At 34.8% G+C, this 27,985-nt stretch overlaps 4 protein-coding genes, 1 non-coding gene and 1 pseudogene across 7 annotated transcripts; 5 read left to right on the top strand and 1 right to left on the bottom strand.

Moving 5' to 3' along the window:
- Positions 1–2,229: 2,229 nt before the first annotated feature.
- Positions 2,230–2,699, top strand: LOC133876003 (SKP1-like protein 1). Its single transcript, XM_062314300.1, has one exon. It carries the CDS (start codon positions 2,230–2,232, stop codon positions 2,689–2,691), a length of 462 nt encoding a protein of 153 aa, XP_062170284.1. The 3' UTR covers positions 2,692–2,699.
- Positions 2,700–9,867: 7,168 nt separating this feature from the next.
- LOC133875974 (SKP1-like protein 1) lies at positions 9,868–10,566 on the top strand. Its single transcript, XM_062314264.1, has one exon. It carries the CDS (start codon positions 9,927–9,929, stop codon positions 10,386–10,388), a length of 462 nt encoding a protein of 153 aa, XP_062170248.1. The 5' UTR covers positions 9,868–9,926; the 3' UTR covers positions 10,389–10,566.
- A 3,396-nt stretch (positions 10,567–13,962) lies between these two features.
- Positions 13,963–14,660, top strand: LOC133876033 (SKP1-like protein 1A; annotated as a pseudogene).
- Positions 14,661–15,399: 739 nt separating this feature from the next.
- On the top strand, positions 15,400–17,864 carry LOC133874577 (uncharacterized). Its single transcript, XM_062312432.1, has 2 exons — positions 15,400–15,650; positions 17,270–17,864. The coding sequence occupies exons 1-2, from the start codon at positions 15,500–15,502 to the stop codon at positions 17,563–17,565; spliced, it is 447 nt and encodes a 148-aa protein (XP_062168416.1). The 5' UTR covers positions 15,400–15,499; the 3' UTR covers positions 17,566–17,864.
- A 4,149-nt stretch (positions 17,865–22,013) lies between these two features.
- Positions 22,014–25,960, bottom strand: LOC133874518 (uncharacterized). 3 transcript variants are annotated; one of them, XM_062312355.1, is made up of 7 exons: positions 25,375–25,960; positions 24,559–24,636; positions 23,927–23,961; positions 23,752–23,807; positions 22,690–22,785; positions 22,491–22,572; positions 22,014–22,357 (listed from the first exon to the last, which is right to left on the bottom strand). In XM_062312355.1, exons 1-6 carry the CDS (start codon positions 25,783–25,785, stop codon positions 22,514–22,516), a joined length of 735 nt encoding a protein of 244 aa, XP_062168339.1. In that variant the 5' UTR covers positions 25,786–25,960; the 3' UTR covers positions 22,014–22,357; positions 22,491–22,513. The 3 variants fall into 3 exon arrangements, with proteins under 3 accessions (XP_062168339.1, XP_062168340.1, XP_062168341.1); XM_062312356.1 differs by having other exon boundaries at positions 22,014–22,353; XM_062312357.1 differs by having other exon boundaries at positions 22,014–22,326.
- Positions 25,961–26,091: 131 nt separating this feature from the next.
- TRNAF-GAA (transfer RNA phenylalanine (anticodon GAA)) lies at positions 26,092–26,164 on the top strand. Its single transcript has one exon. It is a non-coding gene; the product is annotated as a tRNA-Phe (tRNA).
- The last annotated feature ends 1,821 nt before the right edge of the window (positions 26,165–27,985 follow it).

The raw sequence follows: 27,985 nt of genomic DNA, 5'->3' as shown, positions 1-27,985 counted from the left end.
TAATCATAAACAAGAGATAATGTTTGATATTCACCGTTTTTGGTCTTTTGCTCCTCGTTGTTTAAGATTCCGAGTTATAAGATATACACAGAACTCAAGCATAGTGAATATGATCATTGTATACATGAAGTGAAGATAATGTACCGCATGCAGTCCTGAGATATATGTTCATTATCCTTGTATACTTAATAAGCTTGTGACTATTACCAATCAACAACTTTGGATCTCTCTCTCTCTCTCTCTCTCTCTCTCTCTCCCTCTCTCTCTCTCTCTCTCTCTCTCTCTCATTTTGTGGTTTGTTCAAGTAGGCATATGCATATTGTCTGTCCCAATGTGTGCAATGTAGTAATTGCTTCAAATGTTACAGTATGTAATGATGTAAGCACACATTAATTATATCAATATGTTTTGGCGTAGGTGCTATAAGAAAAACTACAATATATGTGTTGTAGTTTTTTCAATGCTCTAGATTTAATTTTAAATTTTCTATAAGAAAGAAAATGAGATTAATTTGGACCATTGAAAAATTATAACATATATTTTGTAGTTTTTTTGCAACACTTAAGCCAAATTCTTTCCGGATTCGGCTTTCATGTGTTGTTTTAATAACCACAATCTGTTGTAGTTCTAAAGAACAGTCAAGATCAAGCCTCCCACGATATAAAAATGTTACCTTACTTTTTGGAGATTTTACCGGTCACCTTTTTTTTTTCCAAAGGTTTAAAAGCATTCCACGCCCTCTCTCTCTCTCTCTCTCTCTCTCCCATTTTCTCTCCCAACTGCTTCTATTCCCCTATAAAACTATCTCGATCTTTCTTTCCCTTATCCAAAATAAAATCAAAGCTGGAATAAAAACAAAATGCACTTATGCAGTAGAATCAAAGTAATAATCATCATCAAAAATGAATAACTATACCTGCCCAAATAGAGGACTTTCTGTTAAATCCAACAAAAAATTTTAATATAAGTGTTTATTTTTTTAAAAAAAATTAAAAAATTCCAAAGATTCAGGCATGGGTATTTTTGAAAATTCCGTTAAATTCTGACTAACATTTAAATCCTAGCAATTCTTTTTTTCTTTTTTTTTTCCTAAAAAAAAAGGAGGGGTATTTTGAAAATTTTACCAGGATTTAACAACAAATCTTAACAGATTATCCTTTATTAAGACGTTTGAAAATTTGGATATCCTAATTTGAGACGTTTGAAATTTCAGTACATTTTTTTTCAAAACAGCACGTCAATAGTTTAATACTGTATTGTGAAGTTATTCCGACTTATATATTGTGCCATGATGTTCTATTATTAAGGGCCAGGAAAAAAATAACCCAAATTTCATATATGGTTTCAAAAAACTAATGATTAAAAAGCATTATGATCAATTTAGTGACTTCTATATATACTCGAACATCCGAAAAAAATGCTTCTCCGATCCATTGCATTAATTATTGTAATTATTTTAATTACAGTAATGCCATTTTTAATTACAATAATGCCATGGAGAAGCATTTTTCCTGGATGATATCCGGAAGAAATGCTTCTCCTAAGCATTAGCCAAAATGTATATATATTTTTTAAAAGTTGTTGGAAAACTACCTAAGTATCTTTTTATTGTTAAAATAAAATGCTTAAGGATTCTCATAAATTTCATTCAAATATAAACGTAGGCTTAACTTTTGTCTTTCTATTTAGCCCAAACTGATCGGATGTCGAAGTAATTAACCTATATTATCATTTATCTTAAAAGCTTAAATTGATAAGAATAGGTAAATTTAATTATTTAATCATATTTTAACAGTCTCCTCACGTATGTGCTCAAATTCTCTTTTAATAGGTGAGACCCAACACGTGAAATATTTAATTGAAATAGAAGGTAAATGAGAAAAATAGGGTTAAGATTTTTGCTCTTATCATATTATGTTAAATTATCACTTATCTAAAAAGCTTAAATAGATAAGAAAAGATAAATTTAAATATTTAATCATACTTTAAGGATAATTGAACCCACAAAAATCCCAGGGTAAAAGTCACATTTTTTTTTTTTTTTTTTTCAAATAAAAACCTTATCCAAGAAGAACTAGTAATACGTTTCTTACTAGGAGACCAAACTCAAGCAAAAACACATATATATTTCCACTCTTTTCATCATTATTCAACATCCGATCAAGAAACATATATTGTCTTCCAGTTCTCTTGAGTTTTTCTTGATCAGTATACTCTTAAACATCGATCATGTCATTGTCGAAGAGTAACAATATTGTGAAGTTGAAGAGTTCGGATAATAAGACTTTCGACGTGGAAGAGGCTGTGGCCGTGCAGTCTGAAACCCTCAAGAACATGGTTGATGACGGGTGCGCTAACGACACGATTCCAATGCCAAACGTGAGTGGCAAGATCCTAGAGATGGTGTTGGGGTGGTGCAAGAAGCATGTGGACGAGACAGTCACCGGGGACGAACTCAACAAGTACGAAGCTGACTTTCTTGACCTTGATCAGGAGGTTCTCTACGGTCTGCTAATGGCTGCAAACTTTCTCAATGTCAAGGGCTTGTTGGACCGAGTATTGCAGAGGGTTGCTGACATGATTAAAGGAAAACAACCGGAAGAAATACGCAGAATATTTAACATCAAGAATGATTTCACTCCTGAAGAAGAGGAAGAAATCCGCTTGGAGAATGCTTGGGCCTTTGAGTGACGTGCGTCTTAGGGTTTAGTTATTGATTTTGGTAGGGATGACGGCTATATTTCTATAGTTTAGGGTTGAATAAAGGTGTTTGTATCTTTTTCGGTTTCTCTTTGTTTTTTAGGGAGTTTTCTTTTTCGGCCATGTTAGCATGCAACTGATGAAGCTATCTTTCCTTTTTAAAGATCCTTTCGATCTGGCTTTATGGGGATATATATGTAACGCACAAGATCTATCAATAAAGATTTAGCTTCTTAAATTAGCTATGTTCTAAATCTTCTGGTTTAATACTAAATTGGTCATTATGCAAGCTCTTTTAGTAAAAAGAAAAGGTAAAAAAAGAAAAAACTAGTAAATTTATGGTGGTTCACATATTATTCACTCATCCGAAATTGATGGTTTCAATTGTGGGACTGCAAAAATTGAAGAGAACCAGGATTCTTTATAATTCCTCTGTGTGTGTGTGTGTCACTCATCCAAAATTGATGGTTTCAATTGTGGGACTGCAAAAATTGAAGAGAACCAGGCTTCTTTATAATTCCTCTATGTGTGTAACGATGTGGTTATCGACATACCCTAAAACCATTATCCGATGCGGCTATCGACATACCCTAAAACTGTTATCCGCATTTGCGTGTGCACATAGTAATGTGTGTGTGTGTGTGTGTGGGGTATAGCGATGTGGTTATCGACATACCATAAAACTGTTATCCGCATTTGCGTGTGTGTGTGTGTGTGTGTGTGTGTAACGATGCGGTTATCGACATACCCTAAAACCGTTATCCGCATTTGCGTGTGCACATAGTAATGTGTGTGTGTGTGTGTGTGTGTGTGTGTGTGTGTGTGGGGTATAACGATGCGGTTATCGACATACCCTAAAACCGTTATCCGCATTTGCGTGTGCACATAATAAATAGTGGATGATGATTAATATTCACCTGTATGTATACCCCTACCTCCTCATTTTTAATAAAATTCTTTTTTTAGCCTCTTTGTTTTACATTCATAAATTAAATTCCAAATAGTACAAAAATTCTACTGACTTAAATCCATCCTTAATATACTTGTTGGGTGGTTATGAGTTGAGGTATCACAACTTGTCCCTATCGTTGCTAATAAAAACAGTATCAGCGACCAGACTCCATCGTCACTGATAATAGTATTATCCATGGCGACCAGACACCATTGTCACTTATTGATCATACTAGCTACTATCAGGGACTACTTGATTTAGTCATCTTTGATAAGATTATTTAGCGACATATCCTCGTTGATCTCATATTATAAATGAAGACTATAACTGTTGTTATTGATAAGTTCTTAGTAGTGACAACACCTAAAGCTGTCGTTGATACATAACTGTTGTTAATGAAGACATGTTGTCTTAGGTGCATAGGTTATCAATGACGAAAAAAGTCTTCGCTAATGTTTTGTCGTCGCTGATAAGAAGTATAAGTGACGACCATTTAAGTCGTCGATGATGATCATTCTCGACACGATAACTACGTTGAGTTTAGCTGTGACAAAAATCATAGAAGCCTAAGCCTTCTGTAATAAATAGTATAGCACACTTCTTTTTGATATATTTTACCGGTGTTCATTTGCTCTCTTTATTTTTTCCCACAAATTGTGAATCATTGCTAAAATCCAATGTTTCGTAGTGTCAATATGCCCTCATCAATTTTATTGAATATCTAGTGTGTGTGTGTGTGTGTCTATATATATATTTAATTGGATTGAAATTTTTTTGATATGGGTTGTATTCTAGCCATTCAGTATTTCTTCCAAACGCCTTGAATAGACACATCAATCCAATATGGCAATATATACCGCGACTTTTAAACTGTATATATATATTTGACTTTTCAGGAGCACGTACAATCACGTTTATACATGCATATTAACTTCTGGGAAAACAATTTGATCCCCTTATTTTGCCAAAAGTCAAAGAGCTCTTCATTAAAATCAAAACTTTTTAGTTTGTTCATAAAAATAAAATATATATTTTTTATTTTAATGTTCTCCTGAAACTCATGTATGAAAAATGGTTTACTCTCTATAAATAACCAGTTTATCTTCAACAATCAAATAACAAAATCTAAGAGATCGATCGAGTAGGGAAAAACAATGGGTGGCATTATGTTTAGGAGACTTTTGGTGACGATAATGATGTTCCTTATGCTCTTTCTAATTGTATTAAATGCCAATAATGCTTTCCCTCCCTCTCTCCCACCCTTTCTTGTTCTGACTAGCCTTCTCTCTACCTTTGATTATGAACAAGAGATTGTGTTTGATAAGGAGTGTTTTTGGTTTTGGGCTCCTACTTGTTTAAATTTTCGAAGTTATAAGATATACGCAGAACCCAAGCATAGTAAATACGATCATTGTATACATAAAGTGAAAGAAAGGTGCCGCACTCATTCATGAGATGTTAATTATCTTATGAGGTTTCCACCTCTTTGTGAGGCTTTTTAGGGGAGCAGGAATAGACATTGTTTCTCTCTTCCTCCCCTCCCTTCTCTTTTCTATTTTCGCTCCCGTTTTTTGTGTTTTTTGTTCCCTTTTTTGCTGTTTCCGACCAAACCAGGAGCTCCAGCCTTCCTCTTTCCCAGCACTTAGCCTTCACTATCCCGTCTCCGCCAGTCCTCATCCGTCCAGTGCCGCGCGCCGCATTCCTGGAGATGCTTGTGTTTTTAGATCTAATTTTTTCAAATCTAGATCTACTCTTTTCTACCAGTCTAGCTCCCCCACGTGCCTTAGTATTGTGTTCACCGGCATCCCAATGACCCATCGCTACCAACCACGCTCCATTCTGACCACCACGTGCCGGTTAATGCATGTTGCCTCCCTTGCTCTGGCTGCTGCTTCTTTTTGCTGATTGTTTTGTTTTGTTTTGTTTATGTACTTTTTTTTTATGTATTTTGATTGGTTTTATGTCAATAAGTTCAAAAAGATATCATATTTTACGAAAGAAGCTCTTGTGGATTAGTTGTTATGTATTGCATTACTGTGGTTCTAAGTGTGAATTGCCACAACAAGAAGTTAATTATAATTTTATTCAAAATTGAGGTTCTAAGTTTGAATCACCATAACAACAAATTATGATTTCTAAGATAAGCAATTTGATTAATTCGGTGCATCTAGTCAGTTTTGTTGACCTTTTTTCTTTCCAAAAAAAAAAAAAACCAATTCAATATGTCCTCAATAGTTTTATTGTATATCTAGCTAGTATAATATAAATACCGAACCGAAAAGCCATTGATTCACGGTTTTACCAATTCAATTGTCAATTTAAAATATTTTGATAACTACGTACAATTTATAATGGAAGAACTTTACTTATAATCCCTGATCTTTCATCATTTTTTAGAAAATGTACTCAAACTTTAAAAAGTATCAATTTAAGGTATCCATTCAATTTTTTATTTTTTATTTATTTTTTATTTTTTCCAATTTCAACCATCAAATTCCCAAAATACCCTTTTGTATATTTTTCTAAGAAAAAATTATAAAAGTTGTAAAAGATTCAGGTATATATATTTATTTCAAGATTATCCAAAAGCTCTTGTATGGGAAAGGGTTTACTCCATATAAATAATGAATTTATCTTCAACAATCAAATAACAAAATCCAAGAGATCGATCGAGTAGGGAAAAGCAATGGTAGCATTAGGTTTAAGAGACTTTTGGTGACGACAATGATTTTGCTTATGCTCTTTCTAATTGTATTAAATGCTGATAGAGCTTTCCCTCCATCTCTCCAACCCTCTCGTGTTCTGAGTAGCCTTCTCTCTACCCCTGATCATAAACAAGAGATCATGTTTGATATTCATTGGTTTTGGTCTTTTGCTCCTCGTTGTTTAAGATTCTGAAGTTATAAGAAAAACTATAATATATGTGTTGTAGTTTTTTTAACGCTGCAGATTTAATTCTAAATTTTCTATCAGAAAGAGAATGGGATTAATTTGGATTGTTGAAAAATTATAACATATATCTTGTAGTTTTTTTTGGCAACTCTTAAACCAAATCGTTTCCCTACAATATCTCATAATGACTAGTCACAATTAGAACTTCTTATAATCATTTATAAAGTTTATATTGACCAATCCCATGCCTGCTTTGGACTCAACTCAACCCACGCCCATAAAATTTCTTCATAATCTAAATCCCTAAAAACACCAATCAAATCTGAAACCGTCATCATAGCCATTGGTGTGAGGTAGATCATGACGATTCGGCTTATTGGTTGAAACTCCACTAGTTCAATCAGGTACGGCAGTGTTATGTATCTATTGACTATATATATCCTAAGTGGTGTTTGAGACAATGGAAACTAGCCTCCTCCAAATTTCAGTTGCTTCCACCGGCCATCAAAATCATACGCTTGAATTCATTGTGCATCATTGATCTATAATTAACATGGTTTAACCATGGACTAAGTAAAATTAAAGATTTGGGTTGCCACTCTGTTCGACCCTGTTTAAGAATGTGCAGAGCAGAGGAGCTGCATGTTGGACATGACTGTTCTTTAAAACTACAGCAGATTGCAGTTTTTAAAACAACAGCATGGAAGCCGAATCCGTAGATCATATTCTCTTATTATTTTTCTATCATTCTCAGTTGATGTTGCATTGTCAATTCTCCATTAATTTTTTTTTTCTTTGACAATGCCACATCAACAAAGAATGATAAAAGAAGAACAAGAGAATACTAAAAAGCATGTCCAAAACATTTTTAATGAAAAAAAAAAGACAACTTTTTTTTTTTTCAACGAGAAATATGTGCTCCACCTATTACTAAACAAAGCCATAAGGCATTTGTTAGTTATGAGGTTTTCTTGAATTATTATATTTTTTTTTAATCATAAGATTTTTACACTTTTTCCAAGTACAATTGGTACGATATAATTTTTAATGGATGGTTGCTTCAGCCACTATCCATTGCATCTGTTTTTTTGTTTTTGTTTTTTTTTTTGTTAAAGATTATATGATATGTGAATCATATTTACCCTATTAATAGCTTAGTTATCAAAATTGTACCGACTATCAACCAGGAGAATAATGGTCAATATTAGTACAACCGAACCATTAAATCAAGTTGAGCAGATGGCTTTTTAATATGACAAATACATTTATTAAATAAAATTTCAAATAATTAATAAGTATAAGAAGATGTAGGGAAGGTAAAGAAATTTAAGAAAGCTAGTGCTAATACTCTAAATAACATGTACGCTTGAACGTACAGGTCAGAGAAAAATTGATTTCGGTCGGCCACACAGCAAAAAATGCAGCACCGTTTTGTGGTTCATGTGAGTTGGAGGATAGAGGAGAAGCCGTCACGGGAAAGGAAGCGGTAGGAGGAAGAATCGCCGGAAAAGAATCAGTTAATTGAGGAGCTAAAGAGAAATTTTGTCAATTCGCGAAGAGTACAAAAAAAACTTAGTTTGTGTCAAGTCCTCTAAAAGACGATGGGTCATATATGAGAAATTATCCCTACACTCATTTCTCACAACAGCCCCACAACAAGCTGACGTGGCTGATAATATTTTAGAGTAATGTTTCTTGCACAATTTTTGTACAACTTTTACACAACTCTAACAACTTTCTTTTAAAATCAGCCATTGAATATTTAGGACCCACATGTTGAAAAACAAATCCAATGGTTGATCATAACAAAAAGTAGTTAGAGTTGTGCAAAAGTTGTGTGAGAGTTGTGTAAGAAACATTACTCAATATTTTATTATTTTTTTTGTTTTGTTTTCTTTTCTTTTTGTAAAAAAATAATAAAATATTACCAGCCACATCAGCTTGTTGTGGGGCTGTTGTGAGAAATGAGTGTAGGGATCATTTCTCGTCATATATTAATCGGGGATTTGATTTTTACACTACATCATCACAACAACTGCACAACAACCCCTCACATGAGGGTGGGCCCCACACACTGGAGCCCACCCTCATGTGAGGGTTTGTTGTGCAGTTGTTGTATTGGTGTTGTAAATCTAACATTTTCCTATTAATCGATAAACATTTACTAAGGGACAACATCGACTTTTCGTTAGTTACCAGGGATAATATCTAACGTCATTTGAGGAGAGAATGGGGGTTAATAAGGGCATTTCACGTTCACCGGTGGCAGGATACATCGATCGATCAATCCATCGTCCGTAACGAGGGCAAAATCGGCATATTAATTAGATTTTAAAAAAAAAAAATGCACATATATATATAGCTTGTGATAAAGATTATATGTCCATTATAACGCGCTCAGATAACAAAATATTTTTATTTAAATTTATTTATTTTGCCGATGATTAATAGTTGAACTCAAGGGAGGTCTGTACGTATCACGATTGGTAGTTTGTGAAGTGTAAACGTAATTAACCCTTAATTCTGTATTGACCAGCTCATGGGATTGTTTATTAACTTATATATTGTGCCATGATATATGTTCTATTGTTAAGGGCCAGGAAAAAAAATAACCCAAATTTTATGGTTTCAAAAAACTAATGATGAACGTTATGGTCACTTTAATATATATATATATATATATATATATATATATATATATATATATATATATATATATATATATATATATATATATATATCTTTTAATTATCGTTAAAATAAAATGCTTAATGATTCTCATAAATTTCATTCAAATATAAAGGTAGGCTCAACTTTTATCTTTCTATTTAGCCCAAACTGATTGGATGCCGAAGTAATTAACCTATGTTAAATTATCAATTGTCTGAAAAATGTAAGTTAATAAGAAAAGATAAATTTAATTATTTAATCATATTTTAACACTCTTTTCACGTGTGTGTTCAAATTTCCTTTTAGTAGGTAAGACTCAACATGTAAAATATTTAATTGAAATAGAAAGTAAATAAAAAATACAAAGTTAAAACTCAGAATCTCTGCTCTTACTATACCAATAAATCATTACATTCTCTAAAAAACTTAAACGGATAACAAAATATAAATTTAATTATTTAATCATACTTGAAAGATAATTGAAGGTACCCACAAAACTCCCAGCCGGGTAAAATTCACCTTTGGTTTTTTCAAATAAAAACCTTATCCAAGGAGGACTAGTAATTCGTTTCTTACTAGGACACCAAACTCACGCAAAAACACATATATATTTCCACTCTTTTCATCATTATTCAACATCCAATCAAGAAACATATATTGTCTTCCAGTTCTCTTGAGTTTTGCTTGATCAATATACTCTTAAATATCGATCATGTCGTCGTCGAAGAGTAACAAAATTGTGAAGTTGGAGAGCTCGGATAATAAGACTTTCGAGGTGGAAGAGGCTGTGGCCGTGCAGTCTGAAACCCTCAAGAACATGGTTGATGACGGGTGCGCTAACGACACGATTCCATTGCCAAACGTGAACGGCAAGATCCTAGAGATGGTGTTGGGGTGGTGCAAGAAGCATGTGGACGAGACAGTCACCGGGGACGAACTCAACAAGTACGAAGCTGACTTTCTTGACCTTGATCAGGCGGATCTCTATGGTCTGCTAATGGCTGCAAACTTTCTCAATGTCAAGGGCTTGTTGGACCGAGTATTGCAGAGGGTTGCTGACATGATTAAAGGAAAAAAACCGGAAGAAATACGCAGAATATTTAACATCAAGAATGATTTCACTCCTGAAGAAGAGGAAGAAATCCGCCTGGAGAATGCTTGGGCCTTTGACTGACGTACGTCTTAGGGTTTAGTTATTGATTTCTATAGTTTAGGGTTGAATAAAGGTGTTTGTGTCTTTTTCGGTTTCTCTTTGTTTCTTAGGGATCGGATTTTTCTTTTCCATGCATGTTAGCAACTGATGAAGTTGTCTTTTCGATCTGGCTTTATGGGGATATATATATATATGTAACGCACCCGATCTATCAATAAAGATTTAGCTTCTTAAATTAGCTTCTAAATCTTCTGGTTTAATACTTGGTCATTATGATCTATGCAAGCGCTTTTAGTTTTTTTTTTTTTTTTTTTTTTTTTTTTTAAAAAAAAAAAAAAAACACCAGGCTTCTTTAATCCAAAATTGAAGGTTTCAATTGTGGGACTGCAAATATTGAAAAGAACCAGGCTTCTTTATAATTCCTATAGTATTTTTACCTTGTATAATTCCCTAAATCTTTATCATTGTTTTCGAAATACATTGATATTGTTGGATGCTAATTCATTTGGGAGATTTAAAGGACATTGATCGAAGTCCTACAAGTTGCTATGACAGATTATCTTGCAAACATGATAACCAAGTATGTTTCAATTCTTTGCTTCGGGAGGCTTGGTGACCAAAAAACCTCTCTTCTCTCTCTCTCTCTCTCTCTCTACTGAGAGCAGCCATTTTTTTTCTTCATTTTTCTAGCTCTTCTCTTTTTGGGGGAGGATGGAGAGACAGTGCTTTCTCCCTCTTCCCCTCTTTCCCTCCACTTAGTGCGGTCATTTTCCTTCCCTGTCCGTCTCCGGTTCTCATTTTTTTTCACCTGAGCAGCGGGGCTGCCGTTCTTTCTTTCTCGATCCACCCCCTACAATCGCGCTGCTCTCAGCTCTACTTTTTCCAAGCCAAATCTGTCGGCCTCTATTCCTCCTAAGCTTAGACCCACTTCACCAGGGTCTTCTCCTGCCTCATCGCTTTCCGTCGATGCCATCACCACCTTCTTCTAGTCACCACGCGCAGCCGCGTGTCCTATTACCTGCTGCTAGAAGCTCACCCGCCGATCTCCTTTCGCCCCCTTCTCTGGTCAAGCTGCTGCTCAATGGGCCTTTTTACTTCTTTTTTTTTTTTTTTTTCATGTATTTTTATTTTCCTTGTGTTTTGCAACTCTTTTAGTATTTTGCTGCTTGTTTATTATGTGGGTTGCTGTCTCCCAGCTTTTAGGCGATTTGATCTTATCGTAGAGACTTTTGTAATCGAATTTGTGTTGGTTCATCTCTTTGTTACAATCTCTACAATGGACTACGACAATGCATATTCAGTTTCAGCCTCTTTCTAGTCGTTGGTGCTGGTTCTAAGTGGGGGTTCAGATATGTTTGCCTTAATCAGTGCCCATTTTTGCTTATATAACCGCCTTGTATGGCCCTTTGAGAGAACTATGTCACTTGTTTGATTAATTTCTTATTTTTTATAATTATTTCGGCACTGTTTTAGTTTGTGTTGGGTCTGTTGTTAGGGAACCCACCCCATTTTTCGTTTTTAGAATCATCCATTCATTTTTCCATTCGGATCCGAAGCGGGAAGGAACCTCTCTTGTAACACTTTTCTTATTCAATTAGGAAAAAAAAGAAAAAAGAAAAATGAGAGGTATGTTCGCTCATCAAGTATTGGTTGCACTTGGTTAGCGTTTGCTTTTTTTGATTGTGATGTATGACACTTTAGGGGTCATTTGCACAAATACATGCAGCTGGAATTGGGTGGAAAAAAGTTCCAAAAGATGTTCTTTGAACAGGAACTACAATTTTAGGTTAGGTGGAGACAAAAATAAATAAAAATAAAAATTGGAGTCGTTCAAAATTTTATTTTAAAGAGTATATTGATAAGGATTGAAATCTTTTATGATAAATGATGATTTGGTTACCCTAAATTAAGGGATTTAATTACCTTAATTTAAGGGATTTGTGTATTTCAAAATATTCAAATCATCTTTACAGTTCTATAGACAGAGCCTCTTATACATTCAAATAATCAAATAAAAGATGTAGCATATATATAAGACTAAAACCTACATATATATCTTTATTTCTATATCTTTCATCTCTTCAGTGTATTATGAAACCTTATATATTATCATACCCCAAAAACTCATGCGAGTACCATCGATGTTGGTGGCCGGTGGTGGGTGCTAGAGGAGGGTGGTTGCTGCCGGTTGACAGTGATGGTTGTACGTTGGTGGGCGGTGGAGGATAGCAGTGGCTGCTGGAGGACTGTGGTTGCTGGTTGATGGTGATGGCTGCAAGTGGGCATAATTGGTTGGGCTTGGATTTGGACCGGGTTAAGAGTCAAAACTTGGTGGACCAGGTTATTCGCAAGACCGATTTAGTCTAAAACTTGGTGGATCAGGTCGAACCCAATGGATCGGGTCAAAGGGCTGGACCAAACCGGTATGAAAACCCGATGGGCTGGGTTATTTGGGTTATTTCTTTCAAAAGCTACTTTACATATGTATGTTAATTCCGTTTTCAGTTTTCAATTCATTATTTAAAGTATCGACTTCTAAATCTCCATTTTTTTTCTATTGAAAAGCGCAAGGAATTATTATGGTTAGTTTAATGAATTTTATACTCAAATACTGATGAAAGTATTTTAAAAGTCGTTTGAAAACTGGCCAATTATCTCGGGTTTTTTTGGATGTGTGATTTTTTTGTATTATATTCTAGAGAAAATTACACATACTCCTTTTAAATTACCACCCAATTATCAATGTGCTCCTTAAACTATCAATTGTGTCAATGTATCTCATAAACTACAAAACAATGTCAATGTGCCCCACAATGACAAAAATACTCTTCATAAAATTATAAAAATTCTTAAAAACAAATATTTTTTTAAAAATAAAGTAAAAAAAAAAAAAAACAGAAAATTTATTTTTTAGATTTTGTTTTATATAATTTCAGTTTGGGCTACCCCATGAATTTTCATTTTTCTTGTTTTTAATTTTTTTTTTCAATCTTTTTAAAAAAAAAATCATTTTTTTACTTTAAAAAAATATTAGTTTTAGTTTTTTTTTCCTCGAATTTAAAGTATATATTTATCTTATTGAAGCTATTTTAGGATTATTTTTGTTGGCTTTAAAGGGGACATTGACATATTTTAATAGTTTATGAAGAACATTGACACAATTAATAGTTTATGGCACATTAACAATAAAGGGTGGTATATGTACTTTTCCCTATATTCTACTATTTTTTTACTATATTTAAAATTGTAAATACTGATAAAATTTGTCTTTTAAAATTATGTTTAGATAATCTAAAAAATTTGAGACAAAATTAAAAATAAAAAATAAAACTTGAGTAGTACCCAAACATGCTTTATCTTTTGGAAAAATAAAAAAAAAAAAAAAAAAAAAAAAAAAAAAAAAAAAAAATTCAATGTTTTTAGAAATTTCATTTAAATATAAAACTTTCATAACTCACGTAATCAAATCCTTTTCCAACAAGGACCAAGAAAGAAAAGAAACAAAACAAAACAAATAAATAAACAATAAACAAAAACCTTCTTTTAAGAAGGATTAGGAAGACTTTTTTTATATATAACCACCTTTTACTTCTTCTTCCATGCACTTCTCTTACAGTTTTTTTCTTGCGTGTATTTGACCATCATGTCCTTGTTGAAGGGTAGAATTGTGAAGTTGAAGAGCTCCGATAACAAAACTTTCGAGGTGGAAGAGGCTGTGGCGGCGCAATTTGAAACCATCAAGAACGTCATCGGTTACGCGTGCGCCAATGACTGCACGATTCCGTTGCCGAAGGTGAACAGCAAGACCCTAGGGATGGTGGTAGAGTGGTGCATCAAGCACGTGGACGAGACGGTGTCCAAGGACGAACGCGATAAGTTGGAATCTGACGTTGATGAGGCGGTTCTCTTTGATCTTCTCGTGGCTGCAAATTATCTCCGTATCAATGACTTGATCCGCGCCGTAGGCCTGAGGGTTGCGGACATGATCAATGGAAAGCAACCGGAGGCGGATATACGCAAAATATTCATCAACAATGATTTTACTCCTCAAGAAGAGGAAGAACTCGGCAAGCTAAGAAGAATACTTGGGCCTTTGAGCGATGTCTTGGTATTTTTTGTTTCCTCAGGTTTATTGCAATACCAGATCAATTCAGATTTAGTGTAAATGTTCCTCATTTTTCTTTTTAAATCAATCGAGGAATCCTATGAAGGGCTTCGATTATATGAATTTGTTTATTTATAAGGGAAATTGCTTTAATTTCTTAGCTAATCGATGAGCAATTCTATTTGCCTCTTTTTTGACATGATTGATCGATCTTTCAATTTTGTAAACAATTCAGCACCCTTATGGCAACCAGCAACCTCAATCGATTGGTCATATTTGCCTCATTATTTTCATGTTTCTGCAGTGCCTGCACAGCTGCACCATAGAATAGCATCATCTTTTAAGAAAATGATAGACAAGGGACAAACAACTGTTCTCATCACTCTTTTTTTAATTTAAATAATAAAAAAAATATAAATTTGTCCCATCAAAGGACAAATCTTGACTTTTTTACTTTAAAAATAAAAAATGGAGTTATGGGGACGGTTGTTTGTCCCCCATGTATCACTGCTCCATTTTCTACTTCTACCATTGACGTTCTCAATTTCCTAATGAAAACAACAGCCTTCAAAGTCGCCATGGACAGCCCATACGATCACCATTGAATTTGATTCATCTAAAATTTAAGGGATATTCTACTTGGTATTCTCGTCTTTTATGTATCTTTCTCCTGACGTGATATTGGTAATCCACCTTTAGGCTAATTTTAGGGTTCGTTTGAATTTGTGATTTTAAAAGATGCAATTTAAAAATAACAATTTTAAAATATGTGATTTAAAAAAGTAATTTTTTAAAATTCAATTAAACGTTTGATAAAATTACAGTTTAGCATTTAAAACATGTGAGGGGTTGTTCTACGGTTTTTGGATAAGTGTCGTAAATATGACATTTTCCAAAAACCAAACGGAGAAAATAATATAAGGAGAAAGCAGACAACATACGCATACAAACAAAGCGCTCTCAATTTGCAGCCCGCTACGCTCCGTGTGGAAATCGGAACGATCCCGGTCTTATTGCCGTGACGGAAATGGCCGACGCCGTTAGAATTGACGGAGATCGTATGCGGAAAGAGCACGCGTCCGACCCTGCCCGCCGCGACAAGATTAGCCGGATCCTCACGAGCCTCGGCAAGTTCGCCGTTGATTCCGCCGTTGAGGAGTCTCTCAAAGCCGATACCGGTTGGTCCCTTCTCTAATATGTCAATTTTTTTGGGGTTTTGTTTGTTTGGTCCTCAAATTTTTGATCAACATACAATCTTATTGTGTTTAATTCCCTGAAATATCTATGAGATGAAATGGGTATGAGTGGTTTGAATTGGGGTCGGCTTTCGCAGTTAATTGTGATGTGTAATTAGTGTTAAAAATATTTGTGATAACTTGTTTAGAGATGCATATTATTTGCTATTCATGTCTTTAAGGTGCATGCGGATTCCGGTTGTTGTCGGTATAGTCTGTCTTCCGACAATAATAGACTCTAAAGCTCCTCTCAGGCACCGCACGTTGCATTGTTAAATCTAGCCCAATCTTTGTTAGATCATAACCATCCCATTATGTCCCACTTATAATTTCGGTTTTGCTTTCTTTTGTGTTTGTATTGTTATGGATTTCATCAAGTTATCGTTAAATCATCCGTTATCTTAATATGTTAAGCTTAAACTTAATTATTTAACGCTCCCCCTCATGTATGGTACCAGATAACACATGAACTATTTTAATTGAAATGATGAATAAATTACATAGGCAAGTTTGAAAGGTTCAAACTTATGGCTTTTGCTCCAACTCCATGTTAAATCCCAACTTATCCAAAAACTTAAACATATGGGAAATTGTAAAGTTAATTATTTAAATTAATATTTTAATATCAGCTAATTATAATTTTGGTTAATAATTCTATGACTTCTTTGTATTAACCCCTTCTTTGCTTTGGCATACATGTCTCGAAAGCAATATAGGACACGACTGGACGAGGCTGGGAGGAAAATATGAAAATTTGTTTCCGAAAATTGTAAGATTGTTTACAGAGTGAAAGGTTTATGTGGTGAAACCCAATCAGCTGGAATGAGTTGATGTTATACTTTTTTGGTCTAATAAATCTTAGTATGGGTTTATGCCTTTGTGGGATCACCTTTGCCTTTAGAGAGCAGGGGTGAGGCCAGCAGGGACAAACGCCCCCTCTTGCCTCTCCCTTGCCTAAAATTTTCTTTACCCCAGGTAGAAATGCCCACCTTCACTCACTCAAGGGCATCAGGGGCATCAACGGTGATCTGACTTGACGGGCTAAGCACTCTGGAGCAGTCATCTTAGGCTCGCTCAACCCAGAATTAATAAAACCTGAAAAAGACGAACTTGAATAACAAGATCCAAATCCCACACCAAATTTACAGAAAGATCCCAGCTTGGATCGAAATTCACACATAACTCACCGGCTGAAACAAAACCCAGATGCCAAATCTTGCAAAAAACTAAGATCTGAGGGGAGACACAATAAGAATAAGAACACGGGGCAGAATGGGCTCTGAGAATGGATGATGAATAGTCTGTTTGTTCATCTCTGAATGAGACAGATAAGAGAGAGACGCAGATTTTTTGAGCTGTGCAGAAAGATTTTTTGAGCTGTGAGAGAGATGAGAGAGTGATAAATGGGAAGGATTTGCTTGTGTTGATTAGAGAACAGATGGTCAGTCATCTTCATTTGCTGTTTTTTTAGTTTTAATATTAGCAAGGACATAAATTGGCATATACCATTACTTCTGTTTCCCAATCTTCAAATTCTCTCTTCTCACACTAAACACTTGCAGGTAGGAAGAAAGTGCATAAGATCGTGCAGGAAGGATTCATGCGTCAATGGCCGACACCCTCTTTAAATGACAAGAAGAAACCAGAAGATCTTAAACTAGAAATGGAGGAGCTGCAAGCAAAGGAGTTAATGCAGGAAGACATGAATAAAGTCGAGCAAGGAAATAAGATATCAGCCAAGTCTGCCAACGGATCAGAGGATCCAGAGCCTCTGAAGAAGATTCCAAATGAAGGCAACAAGGAATCAGATCTTCTGAAAACGGATAAGAAAAGAGTTTTTCTTCGTTCCCGGCTATAAAATGGTGTTGAGTTTGGTGACCTTGATGCCTGGCACGTTGCAAATTGAACTGTTATCATGTGACGGACATCAAAATAACATATTGAGGAGTTGTATATGGATTCTACATCTACCACGCGCTCTTTTTTCTGCCCCAATGTCATCTGTTTGTAGAAATCTGAAAAACTATAGTATATGTTCTTGTTTTCTTTTGGTAGCAGCCTTCGTATCAGTTGAACTGTTGGGCTAAATCTGAGTGCAGGGCTCTTCGTTGATTCAAGGCTGAAATGGAATATATTCGTATCTGAATTCAAGCATAATATTAATACGACCTTCAAAAAAACGAGCCGAGATTGCACATAATTTCCACCACGATTTCTCATTATTATATGCGATAGCTGATAGGATTTGAATTTATAGCATCTACTTCATAATGGTTGTGATTTACTATCACGCAAGACAGACACCTGCGAACTGCTCACCACGTACTTTAGTGATGACAGAGTCAGGAGGTCCGACTGAAAAAGAAAATTCCAAATTTCATTTATTGAAAGGTTTAAGAAAACAACACTTTTTTATTATATTATATTTTTTAATTAAAAAGAGACTGTCAAGGGACGGTTTTTCGTCCCCTATAGGCTATATATTACCTCTCAAAGTCTTTCTTCTTCAAAACTCTTTACTTTTGAATAGTTGCCTTATATTTTTATTTGTATGGTTTTCAACTTTTTATAATTTTCTTAAGTGGTTTTCTCTTTCTATCAAGTATTTTTATTGTATACTCCCTATTTATTTAGATTGCGTCTTTTGCACTTACCAAAAAATTATTTTATGGGATATAGGTCGGTCCTTGTATTTCAAAAATAAGTGTTGTAGTTGGTCCACAAAATTTATATGTGTCCCTATGTATTTAGATTGTGCCTTTTGCACTTATCAAAAAAAAAATTTATGGGGCCATTAAATGCTCTCAGGGATATTTCAAAAATAAGTGCCCTAGTTGGTCCACAAAATTTATGTGTGTATATATATATATGACCTCGTTTGATAAAAATTTTGAAAACCAAAAACATATACTTTTTTTTTAAAAAAAAAAAAATTATTAACAAATAATTCAAAACATAAACCCTTTTCAAACATGAACCTAGCCAAAAAAATACTTCCTACTTTTTTTTATTATTATTATTAAACTTCCCACTTTTATTTCACATTAATGCTCCTTTTGTTTCGGTGTAAAATAGTCTTCATCGTAAAATATTTTCAAGGAAATCATTTTTTAAAAAAATATTTTCCGTCGAAATCATTTTCTAATGTTTAGCGCGTACAGAAAATTACAAATAATTTTTATATTTTTATTCAATCATATTAATTTATAAAAATCAATTTTTATTCCCGACATAAAAAATATTAATGTAAAATAATATAAAAATATTTTTTTTATATTTGGCGCACACAGATTCCGGCAAAAGTGGCCGGAATCCGGCCATTTGTGCCATTTGTAAAATAATGTACTTTGGACCATTGATATCAAAAATTATGAATTACTTGTTCATGGTGCTGCTTCTTTGGAAAAGAAAACGCAATAAGAAATAATGCCATTACATATTACAATGGTTGGTTACTTCACTTTATTAGTATTTAATATATTATGCCAACAAGGTCTAAGCTCAAATGGCAACTCTTCATCTATAAGAACGGGTTGGAGGTAAGGTGTTGGGTTCAAGACCAACTGAGTGTGTATGTAAATTAAGAATAATAATAATAATAATAATAATAATAAAAATAGTTATATCTTTCATATATTTGTCTTTTCATAAACTACATTTGAAAAAACTTATGAGATAGAGTAATACTAGAAGAAAGACTCATATTCTCATTGAGTCCTCTCAAAATTGTTGTGGCTTTTAAAATCGCTATTAGATGTGTGATAGATCATTATTGGATTTTGATCCAATAGTAATTTTAAAAGCCACATCAATTTTAGAAGGACATAAATTCTCCTTACATCATTACTCTATGAGATAACTGAGAGCCATTGTGATGTCCTCGGGAGACCTATGCATTTAGGGATGTAGTGAGGGAGGGAGCGATGTCCAAAATCCTTTTAGCCTTCAAGCAAAGAAAGCTGACTCTACTACTGTAATAATAATGGGTGTATGAATTTGAGATTGTGATCAGGGGAGAGTATGGTGTGAAAGGAAATATATTTAAACCATGAATTGAGTTTTCCTAGGGAGCAAGAGGTAGGTAAATTAGATAAAGGACTTTGCTCAACTTTATTAGGCTAATTTGGAGACTTTGCTCAACTTCCTCGTTTGTCCACTTTTTGTTTACCTGTAATACTCTATATTCTAGGATGATAAGCAACCAAGATAAAATTTCCTGGCAGGCAAGAGATATCTTTTATCTTCCTCAATGTTTTGTAGCATTCTAAACCCCCATGTCAGGGTCTCCTTAGATTTCTGCACTGGGATCAGGCATTCTCAAGTCTCAATTTGTTTCTTCTATGTTATTTTTTTTTTTTTTTTTTTTTATCAATTTACTGTTCTTAGTACAACAGATCTCTGCCTAAAATTTCTATGCATTACTAGTGCAGCCAGGACAATCTAGAGCTGAAAATCTGGCCATATAAAAAGATTGTTGTTTGCTAGGGTTGTCGTGATTGTTTATTCAACCCACCAATTTGTTTATTTGGGACATTTAACATATGCTGTACACGTCTCATTCAGTATACAATGATGGATTTTAAAGGTAATCTTCATGAACCAGAAGCACTTGATTAGCTATTCTTTTTGCCGGACAATTTTATGCTTTTTTTTTTGGCCGAGCAGACAATTTAATGTTTGTCTCATGAATTATCAACTCTTCTTTTTGGCTCTGACTTGCCATGACTCTTTGCAGAAAGTTGGAGAACCATCACACTAGCTTTTCCGAGGGAGTTCTATGCGCAGACAAAATCCTTCACTTCGCTTAAGATATGTAAAATGAGGATGTTCGTCTTTGTGTTCCCTGGATGAGGATGTTTTGCTGTGTAATGAGACCTAGTTTTCGCCGCCTTTGATTGTACATAACTTCTAAAATAATGGGTTGTGAATGCTAGTCCTTTATTTCGTTCTCTCATGGTCGTTTTGATGCTCTGAAGAGGGGCCTTAATTCGTGTTCGCGTGTTGAGTTTGGGTAGTGTCGAAGTATGAGTATAAGATTATATAAGGCAACTCTAATACAACCTATTTAATTAAACAGATTAAACCCCTCAACCCTAACCTTTTAATTTTGTGTTGGATTTATAGGTCGTGTCAAACATTGTTAGCCCTTATCTAATACACCCATTTTTAGGTTATCAGTTAGCCAAAAAAAGTTTTAGATTTATGCCTTCTCAAACCTTCACATGAAAGTTGGCAAGTGGGTATATTTCTCACATCGTTCATAAATATTGGAATTTTTTGATTAACCTAATGCTCAAGAAAAAACTCCATATAAGGGGGATTTGTAGTAGAACTTTGGAAAAGAATTGGCACAGCTTTAGTGCCACATAATTATTGAGCGGGAAATTGATAAGTTTATTAAGCATCACGGGTCTAAGTAATGCTATGCATAGGATTTTTTATCTTCCTAAATGTGATATGTCTTTTAAAATCACCATTGGATAAAAATGAAGATTTAGAATTGATCACTATTAAATTTTGATCGATACTGATTATAAAAGCCATATGGTCCACATCACTTATAAAATAATAGAAGTCCTACTTATAGCATTAACTTGCATGGGTCCACTTCCGGCCAACAATTGCCTTGATGGAATATCTTTGTGAATCCCGCTTAGAAACCATTTTCTCCTATTCAACTCTAGTCTCATTTTTCCCCTTACCCAATTCCCTTGGTAGGAGCCCATCCTGATCAACCTATGAAGCAAAAAGCTAATTAAAACCAACTCCAAACCCACCTAAACTTGGATCGGACTCCAACTCAGTCAATGAAACCCCAAACATCTGTGCCTTGGTCTTTAAGAAATTGCTGCACATGTTCAAAAAGGGAGGATTAGGGCTGACACCAAAATAACAGCCCGCGGGCGGTGGAGAGAGAGAGAGAGAGAGAGAGAGTGAGAGTGTGAGAAGGAAGCTACTGGGTACAGTAAAGGAGCTCAGGCTAAGGGCTTCATGGAAGCTCAGGTCAGGTTTGTCAGATCTGTGTCACACAACTGTTTTGAGGGCTTTTTAGACTTTCTTACTAATATCTAGGGATTTATCACCCACCAGATTATTCCATTGTACATTAAGCTTAAATGACTACAAACAAGAAAATGATATATTTTCAAACAAATGACTTGTAGCACATTTTTCTTTCTTTTTCTTTTCTGAAAACCACTAGCATATATTTTTACAGAATGACTTGCAGCACAAATTTTTAACTAAAGGACCTGTAGCACAGATTTTCCCAAGCGTCTATTTCAATGGGGAAATAAAGAGAGAACATTTTTCTGATGCAATACATCAGCAGATTCCATGCACATTACCAAACAAGCTCAAAAAATACACAGGAACACAAGACCATAGATCCATAGGAATTAAGACATTAACAAACCTTTTTTTTTTTTTTTCCAACAAATGATATACAGAAATATAATACAAGAGACATCACTGTCAAAACTTATATTACAGCTGCAATGCCACTTAACTAACCGTTCCTCTCTAGCAATACGGGTCATGTTCATCAAGTGTGTCTCCAGTTCAGTGTGATATATATACCTCCTTCAGAGGCTCAGGCATGGAATTTCTGAGGATGTGTCTTGAAGGCACAAGGGAAAAATATTCACTGGCTTAAAAAAAAAAAAAAAAAATAGACCAGACAAAAACCAAGAATATATCAAGTGCTTTCGCCAACGCTGGCTATATTATCATTGCAGTAATTCAATAGTTTGCAAAAATCACGCAAGGATCTTTACTGCATACCGGGGTATAATGGTTATGCGGTTTCAGTCTGCATCTTTTACTTCTGCTTCAACATCAACCACTGCCATAGAAGAATCTTTTCCTGGAAAAGGGGCAACAAGTTCAGGAATATAAATAACCTGTTTCAACAACATATTGCATGAGAGAAACAGGAGCGGGGATGATTACAAATCAAGAACACAGGTCTTGTGGAAACTACCTTTTTTAGAACGGGAAAAATCATTGAAAGCCTGCCCAAATGTTGTCGATTGATTGGAGAACTTCACCGAATCACTTACAAATTCGTCGCCCACCACTGAAATTTGAGGATGTCTTAAAACATTAGAGAAATAGAGACGTACATATTCTCTGCATTACTAGAACAAAATTATTCAAATCTAGGAGAGAGAAATGAATTGCACCAACTAGGATGTCTGCTAGAAAATCCAAATTACTGCCCCTATGATCTCAGCATAGAGCTGTGGTTAAAGATATCTTAAGATTCTTAACCATTGTTGATCATCTTTGCAGATCAATCAAGGATATTTATTGTCTAGCGCCATATTTCAGGGTTCCATGTGGGGGCTGGGGGGGTGGCATTGAACACACTCCACAACAGCAAACACATAACTGATTATAGTGAAGACTTGACATTTATCAATCAAGGGAACTGCTCCAAATAAAGAAGCCTAATTATTGATAGCCCATGTCAAGGATGTGGAATTAGTTTGAATCACTTTCAAGTGCAATGGAAATTGGAGCATGTAAGCCAAAGAGAGCACAACAAAATATTGTCAACTCACGCCTTATGATGACATCATTAAGTAAGTCTATGCTACACATAATTAGATATTGATAACATAAAACAGCAAATATATGTTATATTAAAAAATACATAAAACAAAAAATAACAACAGAGTATCCCAACTAAGTTTGTCAAAGCTGAAACTAAGAACAAAGAAGAAAGTACTTTGTCAACAACAATCATATATCTCTTGGAAAATAAAGCAAAAAAATTAGCTTCTGTTGAAAAATAACATCATTCCAAAAAATGTCAAAACAATAGCCTCACAGAAAGGTTCTAAAATAAAAAAGATTCCACTTGAAAACGCGTTGCTAAAGATAAAAAAAAAAAAAAAAAAAAGTTCAATGACTACACAACTAAGGACTAACAAAGTGAACTTCTGCCATATTATAATTGCCCATGGTCAACTCCAGGAAAAAAATGATTGGAGAATCTTCAGGAACTTCAATAAGTAGATAACCAAATAGTTAATATTACCAGAGAAAGGTTGAGTGCAGAAAGGGCATAGCTGCAAATCATCATTTAGAGTAGATCTGCAACAGATAACATTGTACAAGTCAGACAACTCATAATACAAAGCGATCCACAATAATAAAAAAACCATGTCTCCACTAGTTAGTTTGACATCATAAAAGGTCTGGACGGCTCTTACTTGAAAACTTGAAAAGCATTTCCACAGTTCGGGCACTGCACATACACCATATATAAAAGGGCAAAATCAATCAAAGAAGTCATGACGCAGCAGCAGCGAGTAATTACTACTTCACATTCTAAAAGTACCCATAGGAAATACTAGATAAGGTAACAACAGTTATCAAAATGTAAGAACATAAAAAAAGTTTAAGTCTCTCATGCATTTTGCAAATAGGTCATTCTTCTAACACAATTTCCAGATATGGGTGTAACGATGGGTACAAATAGTCTATAACTCACGCCGATGAAATGCCACATAATGAATCAACTCCATAATTTTAACAACAAGTACTACACTATTACACTACATTCTAATGTCAATGATAAATTTTCACAGAGTTCAACTATAGCGGTAAGAAATTATTAGTGATATCCTCAGTAATTGAACCAATTTTACAAGTTACAGGTTTATAAAGTACAATATTGCATAATTGGAAGTCTAGGGTAAGAAGTTGAATTTGAGAGAAAGCAATGAAGTAACAATCCTGAGTAACAATTTGATCAAGCAAATAAAAATGGTTTATTCATCCCATAAATAGCAAGTTGAAGAACCAAATATTTTTCAATAAAAGCAGCACCGAGAAGCCTTACAGTGCCTTGAATCATATCCCGTCCAGCCCACCAGAGAAAAGCACCCAACCCAACGATCGGTATAAGCACTGCAAAGAGCTGTAATGAAAACACATCAATCAATCAGAATCAACCACATATACCGATATCAGAGTCAACAAGAACGTATATGATCGCCTCACAACGTAATTATCCCATTACATACATATCAGCAGAGATTTTTTTTTCTACAGAAAAATGAAATGTAAGAACAACCCCAGACCTTTGAAAGGCTTCCCAATATAAAGACACAGATAATAATATACTAACAAAAAGGAGCAAAAACAGGATATCTGCTGTGCAAGCAAAACAGTTTAGTTCAAATCCCAAATGTACATGATACAAGCGAACTAAAACATGCAGAATGATACTAGATGAGAGTTTCTAATTTGTAGCAGAGAAATATAAGACCAGATCGCAAAAACACTAAAAGAAAATCATGAATCGGTCCGGGCAAATCCATTCATTGATTGCATGATTCCTTAGCTGCGCCTAAAACTTGATAAATAAACAATCATGTAAAACAACATAACAGAGCAGGTCAGCATCCATGACATAATTCCATGAGCTAGGTAGGGCATAAAGATTATAATATTTCTCAAACAATTGCAAAAAGAATAGTACATTGACCAATGACTTGCAACAGAATCACGATATATTGCAAACCCAGACATGATGTAACACTAAAATGACTAAATGGAATTCTCAAGCAAGGTCATACATTAGTTGAATAAAATTCACACACATACAAAAATAAACATGTGTGTGTGTAGAGAGAGAGAGAGAGGAAAGCAATACCCAAATGGAAACAATTGCATCCAGAAGCCAACCAAGCTGCCCAGTCATTGAAAGATATGTCAACCCAATAGCCAGAGCAAGATTTCCCAGAACTCTAGCAGTGGCACCATTATCTCCCCCACCACCTCCACCATTAAAACCAAACCTCTGATTAAACCTCACCAAAACCACCCTTTTATTCCTCTTCCACCTCTCCTCCTCCGCCAAAATCACACCCTCACGCCCACTTCCACCCAAGAAAGACCACCTCTCCCCGTAAGCCCTCACTTTGAACCCGTTGTGATGCAAAGAAGCTGTTTTTGCTCTTGATAGGGAGTAAAATCTAATGGGTTTCTTGAATGTCTTACGATTGTGCAAAGATTCAAACTTTAAGGCTGAGATATTAACAAAGCTTTGCAGAAGTGAAGTCATGGCAAATATGAAAGCTGCACAAATCTATAACAGTGGTTTTGGATGGTCTACTGGGGATTTCATGGTGGCTTTGGCTTAATCCTAATAAAAAGGAACAGATTTTTTTTGGTCGGCTTTAGTTTCAAACTTTTTAGTCGCACTTTGTCTCTCGAGATATGCATTGGTATTATCCTCTGGGATGTGTACCACGTGTGACTGAAGCGAACACTACATTTTGGACCATTTGTTGGCTCTCTTTCAAACAAGCATAAAAACACCTGCTAGTTTTGTATGGTTTAATTCCTGGTTGCTAACACAGTACAACAAGCGGGGATAGCTCAGTTGGGAGAGCGTCAGACTGAAGATCTGAAGGTCGCGTGTTCGATCCACGCTCACCGCATTAATGTGTTTTTCTTTTAAATTTTCTTGTTGTTTTTGGGTATTTTCACGGCCAGTTTTCCTAAGTTGTTGCTTTAAATACCTTTCTTTCTTTCTTTTTTATTCTTTTTTCTTCTTTTCTTTTTTTCTTTTTTTTCTTTTTTTCAATTACAAAGGGGAGAAGAGGAAGATACATCAAACATCCAACACAAAATAAAGTAGGCAACAGCTGAACCCTGGCTCACCGGCGAGGAGAAAGGCCGCCCTACTCGGTGGTTTGATGCGACAGTCTATTGCTTGAAGAAGCAACAGTTACAACAATTAAAAGTTACAGTTGAAAAAAAAAACACACTGATACGAGTTGAAACTTAGCTACATCATCAAAAGGTTCACTAAGTTTTTAAATATAAAAATTTTGGTCTATGTGATTTTCACTTCTATCAAAATATTCCTTACCATATCAATATATTTCCTTAAAAAAAAATAGAAAAGAAGAAGAAGAAAGGGGTGGTGGCGGTGGAGAAAATCATTTTCGCGAGTGGTAGTAGGGTTCTCTCGCAACCCACCCCACCTTTGCGGAGGTGGTTCATGGAGGACCCCCAAACCCCCACATTGCGTGAGAGAGTCTCTCGCAACCTTTCCTCTCCAGTGTTGGGTGAGTTGCAGGGACTCCCCTACCTCACCGTCTTCTTTTCCTTTGTCTTAAATAAAATTAATTTAAAAACCTATAAATTTTCAAGTGGCATTCTAAAAAGATATACACTTTAGGAACAACTTTGGGATTGCAAAGTTTAAGTGATAAACCGAGTTTTGATAGGTTTGGATTTGAGCCCAATTTCAGTTGGAACAAGATCTATTGGGAGTGGGACATGTATCTTTATAATAGTACAAAAGAAACACGTGTCTTAATCCCACCGAATCCAATCCTAACTTGATAAATACCTAGCATAATATAGGTAAAAAATTTGAAATCCAATTTTATAATCTTCTTGAGGCAACCCTTGGGCCTCAGCACGCCCAAAATTTTGTTTGGCATGTGTGGAATGGGAGGACTACATGCCAAGAGACTAATCAGAATGAAATCTCAAATACCTTGCCATAATTTTTTTTTTTAAAAAAAAAACTTAGGATTGTAATTTTTTTTTTTTTTTCTAATTTACTTAGGATTGCAATTCATTTGTTATTATCAAGCATTTGCCGACTTCCATGTGAGAAGTGAAATAGAATTCTCTCTATTCCAAGTGAAATTGAAAGAATTTATTTTATGATCCAGATCTTGTTTTATTGTATCTAATAATATACATAGCGTTATATTATTTGATTTTTTTTAAATAATGTAATAGCATATTCATCATATAGCAATACATACACTTCATCACTTCCCCGAGCCTCTGTTTGGGTTGTATTTGTTTTTGGTTTTCTTAGTTGCAATGTTCCGGCCATCTTCGTTTGTGGGGGTGTTTTGTCGGTTGTTGTGTTCTGTAGTTAGATTTGCAAGCTACCTGTTAGATGCTTGGATTTTATTGGAGTTTTTTTTTTCGCTTTATAGCGTAGATCAGCCATCATTTTTTAGTAGTGGTGCTTATTTGGTTAGAGTGGCTTCCAATGTATGATCTTGTAATCTTTAGATGTTTTTTAGGTAGTTTGCTCCCAAATCAGAACTTAATTCTGGTTTTCTGTTTAGGGAGTTTTGGTATTCCTTAGCATTGTAATGGGACATTTGGGTCTTTGGTTTGTTTTAATGAAAGCAGTACCCTTTTATCAAAAAAAAATAAAAAAGCAATACATACACAATTAAATTTGTAAAATCTAATATGAACTTGAAGTGAATCCCTCCATTTCA

This window comes from Alnus glutinosa, chromosome 8, assembly GCF_958979055.1.
Source record: "Alnus glutinosa chromosome 8, dhAlnGlut1.1, whole genome shotgun sequence".
Classification (NCBI taxonomy): domain Eukaryota; kingdom Viridiplantae; phylum Streptophyta; class Magnoliopsida; order Fagales; family Betulaceae; genus Alnus; species Alnus glutinosa.
Note: the sequence above shows the minus strand (reverse complement) of the source record. Positions and strands in the feature narration are given on the sequence as shown.

What these genes read in the sequence shown, in the direction of transcription:
- LOC133876003 (XM_062314300.1), top strand. Translation starts at nt 2,230, where the DNA reads ATGTCATTGTCGAAGAGTAACAATATTGTGAAGTTGAAGAGTTCGGAT.
- LOC133875974 (XM_062314264.1), top strand. Translation starts at nt 9,927, where the DNA reads ATGTCGTCGTCGAAGAGTAACAAAATTGTGAAGTTGGAGAGCTCGGAT.
- LOC133874577 (XM_062312432.1), top strand. Translation starts at nt 15,500, where the DNA reads ATGGCCGACGCCGTTAGAATTGACGGAGATCGTATGCGGAAAGAGCAC. An exon ending in GTCTCTCAAAGCCGATACCG is followed by an intron (nt 15,651 to 17,269) that starts GTTGGTCCCTTC and finishes AAACACTTGCAG; the next exon opens with GTAGGAAGAAAGTGCATAAG.
- LOC133874518 (XM_062312355.1), bottom strand. Translation starts at nt 25,785, where the DNA reads ATGACTTCACTTCTGCAAAGCTTTGTTAATATCTCAGCCTTAAAGTTT. An exon ending in ATGCAATTGTTTCCATTTGG is followed by an intron (nt 24,637 to 25,374) that starts GTATTGCTTTCC and finishes TTTTCATTACAG; the next exon opens with CTCTTTGCAGTGCTTATACC. An exon ending in CTGCACTCAACCTTTCTCTG is followed by an intron (nt 22,786 to 23,751) that starts GTAATATTAACT and finishes CTCAAATTTCAG; the next exon opens with TGGTGGGCGACGAATTTGTA.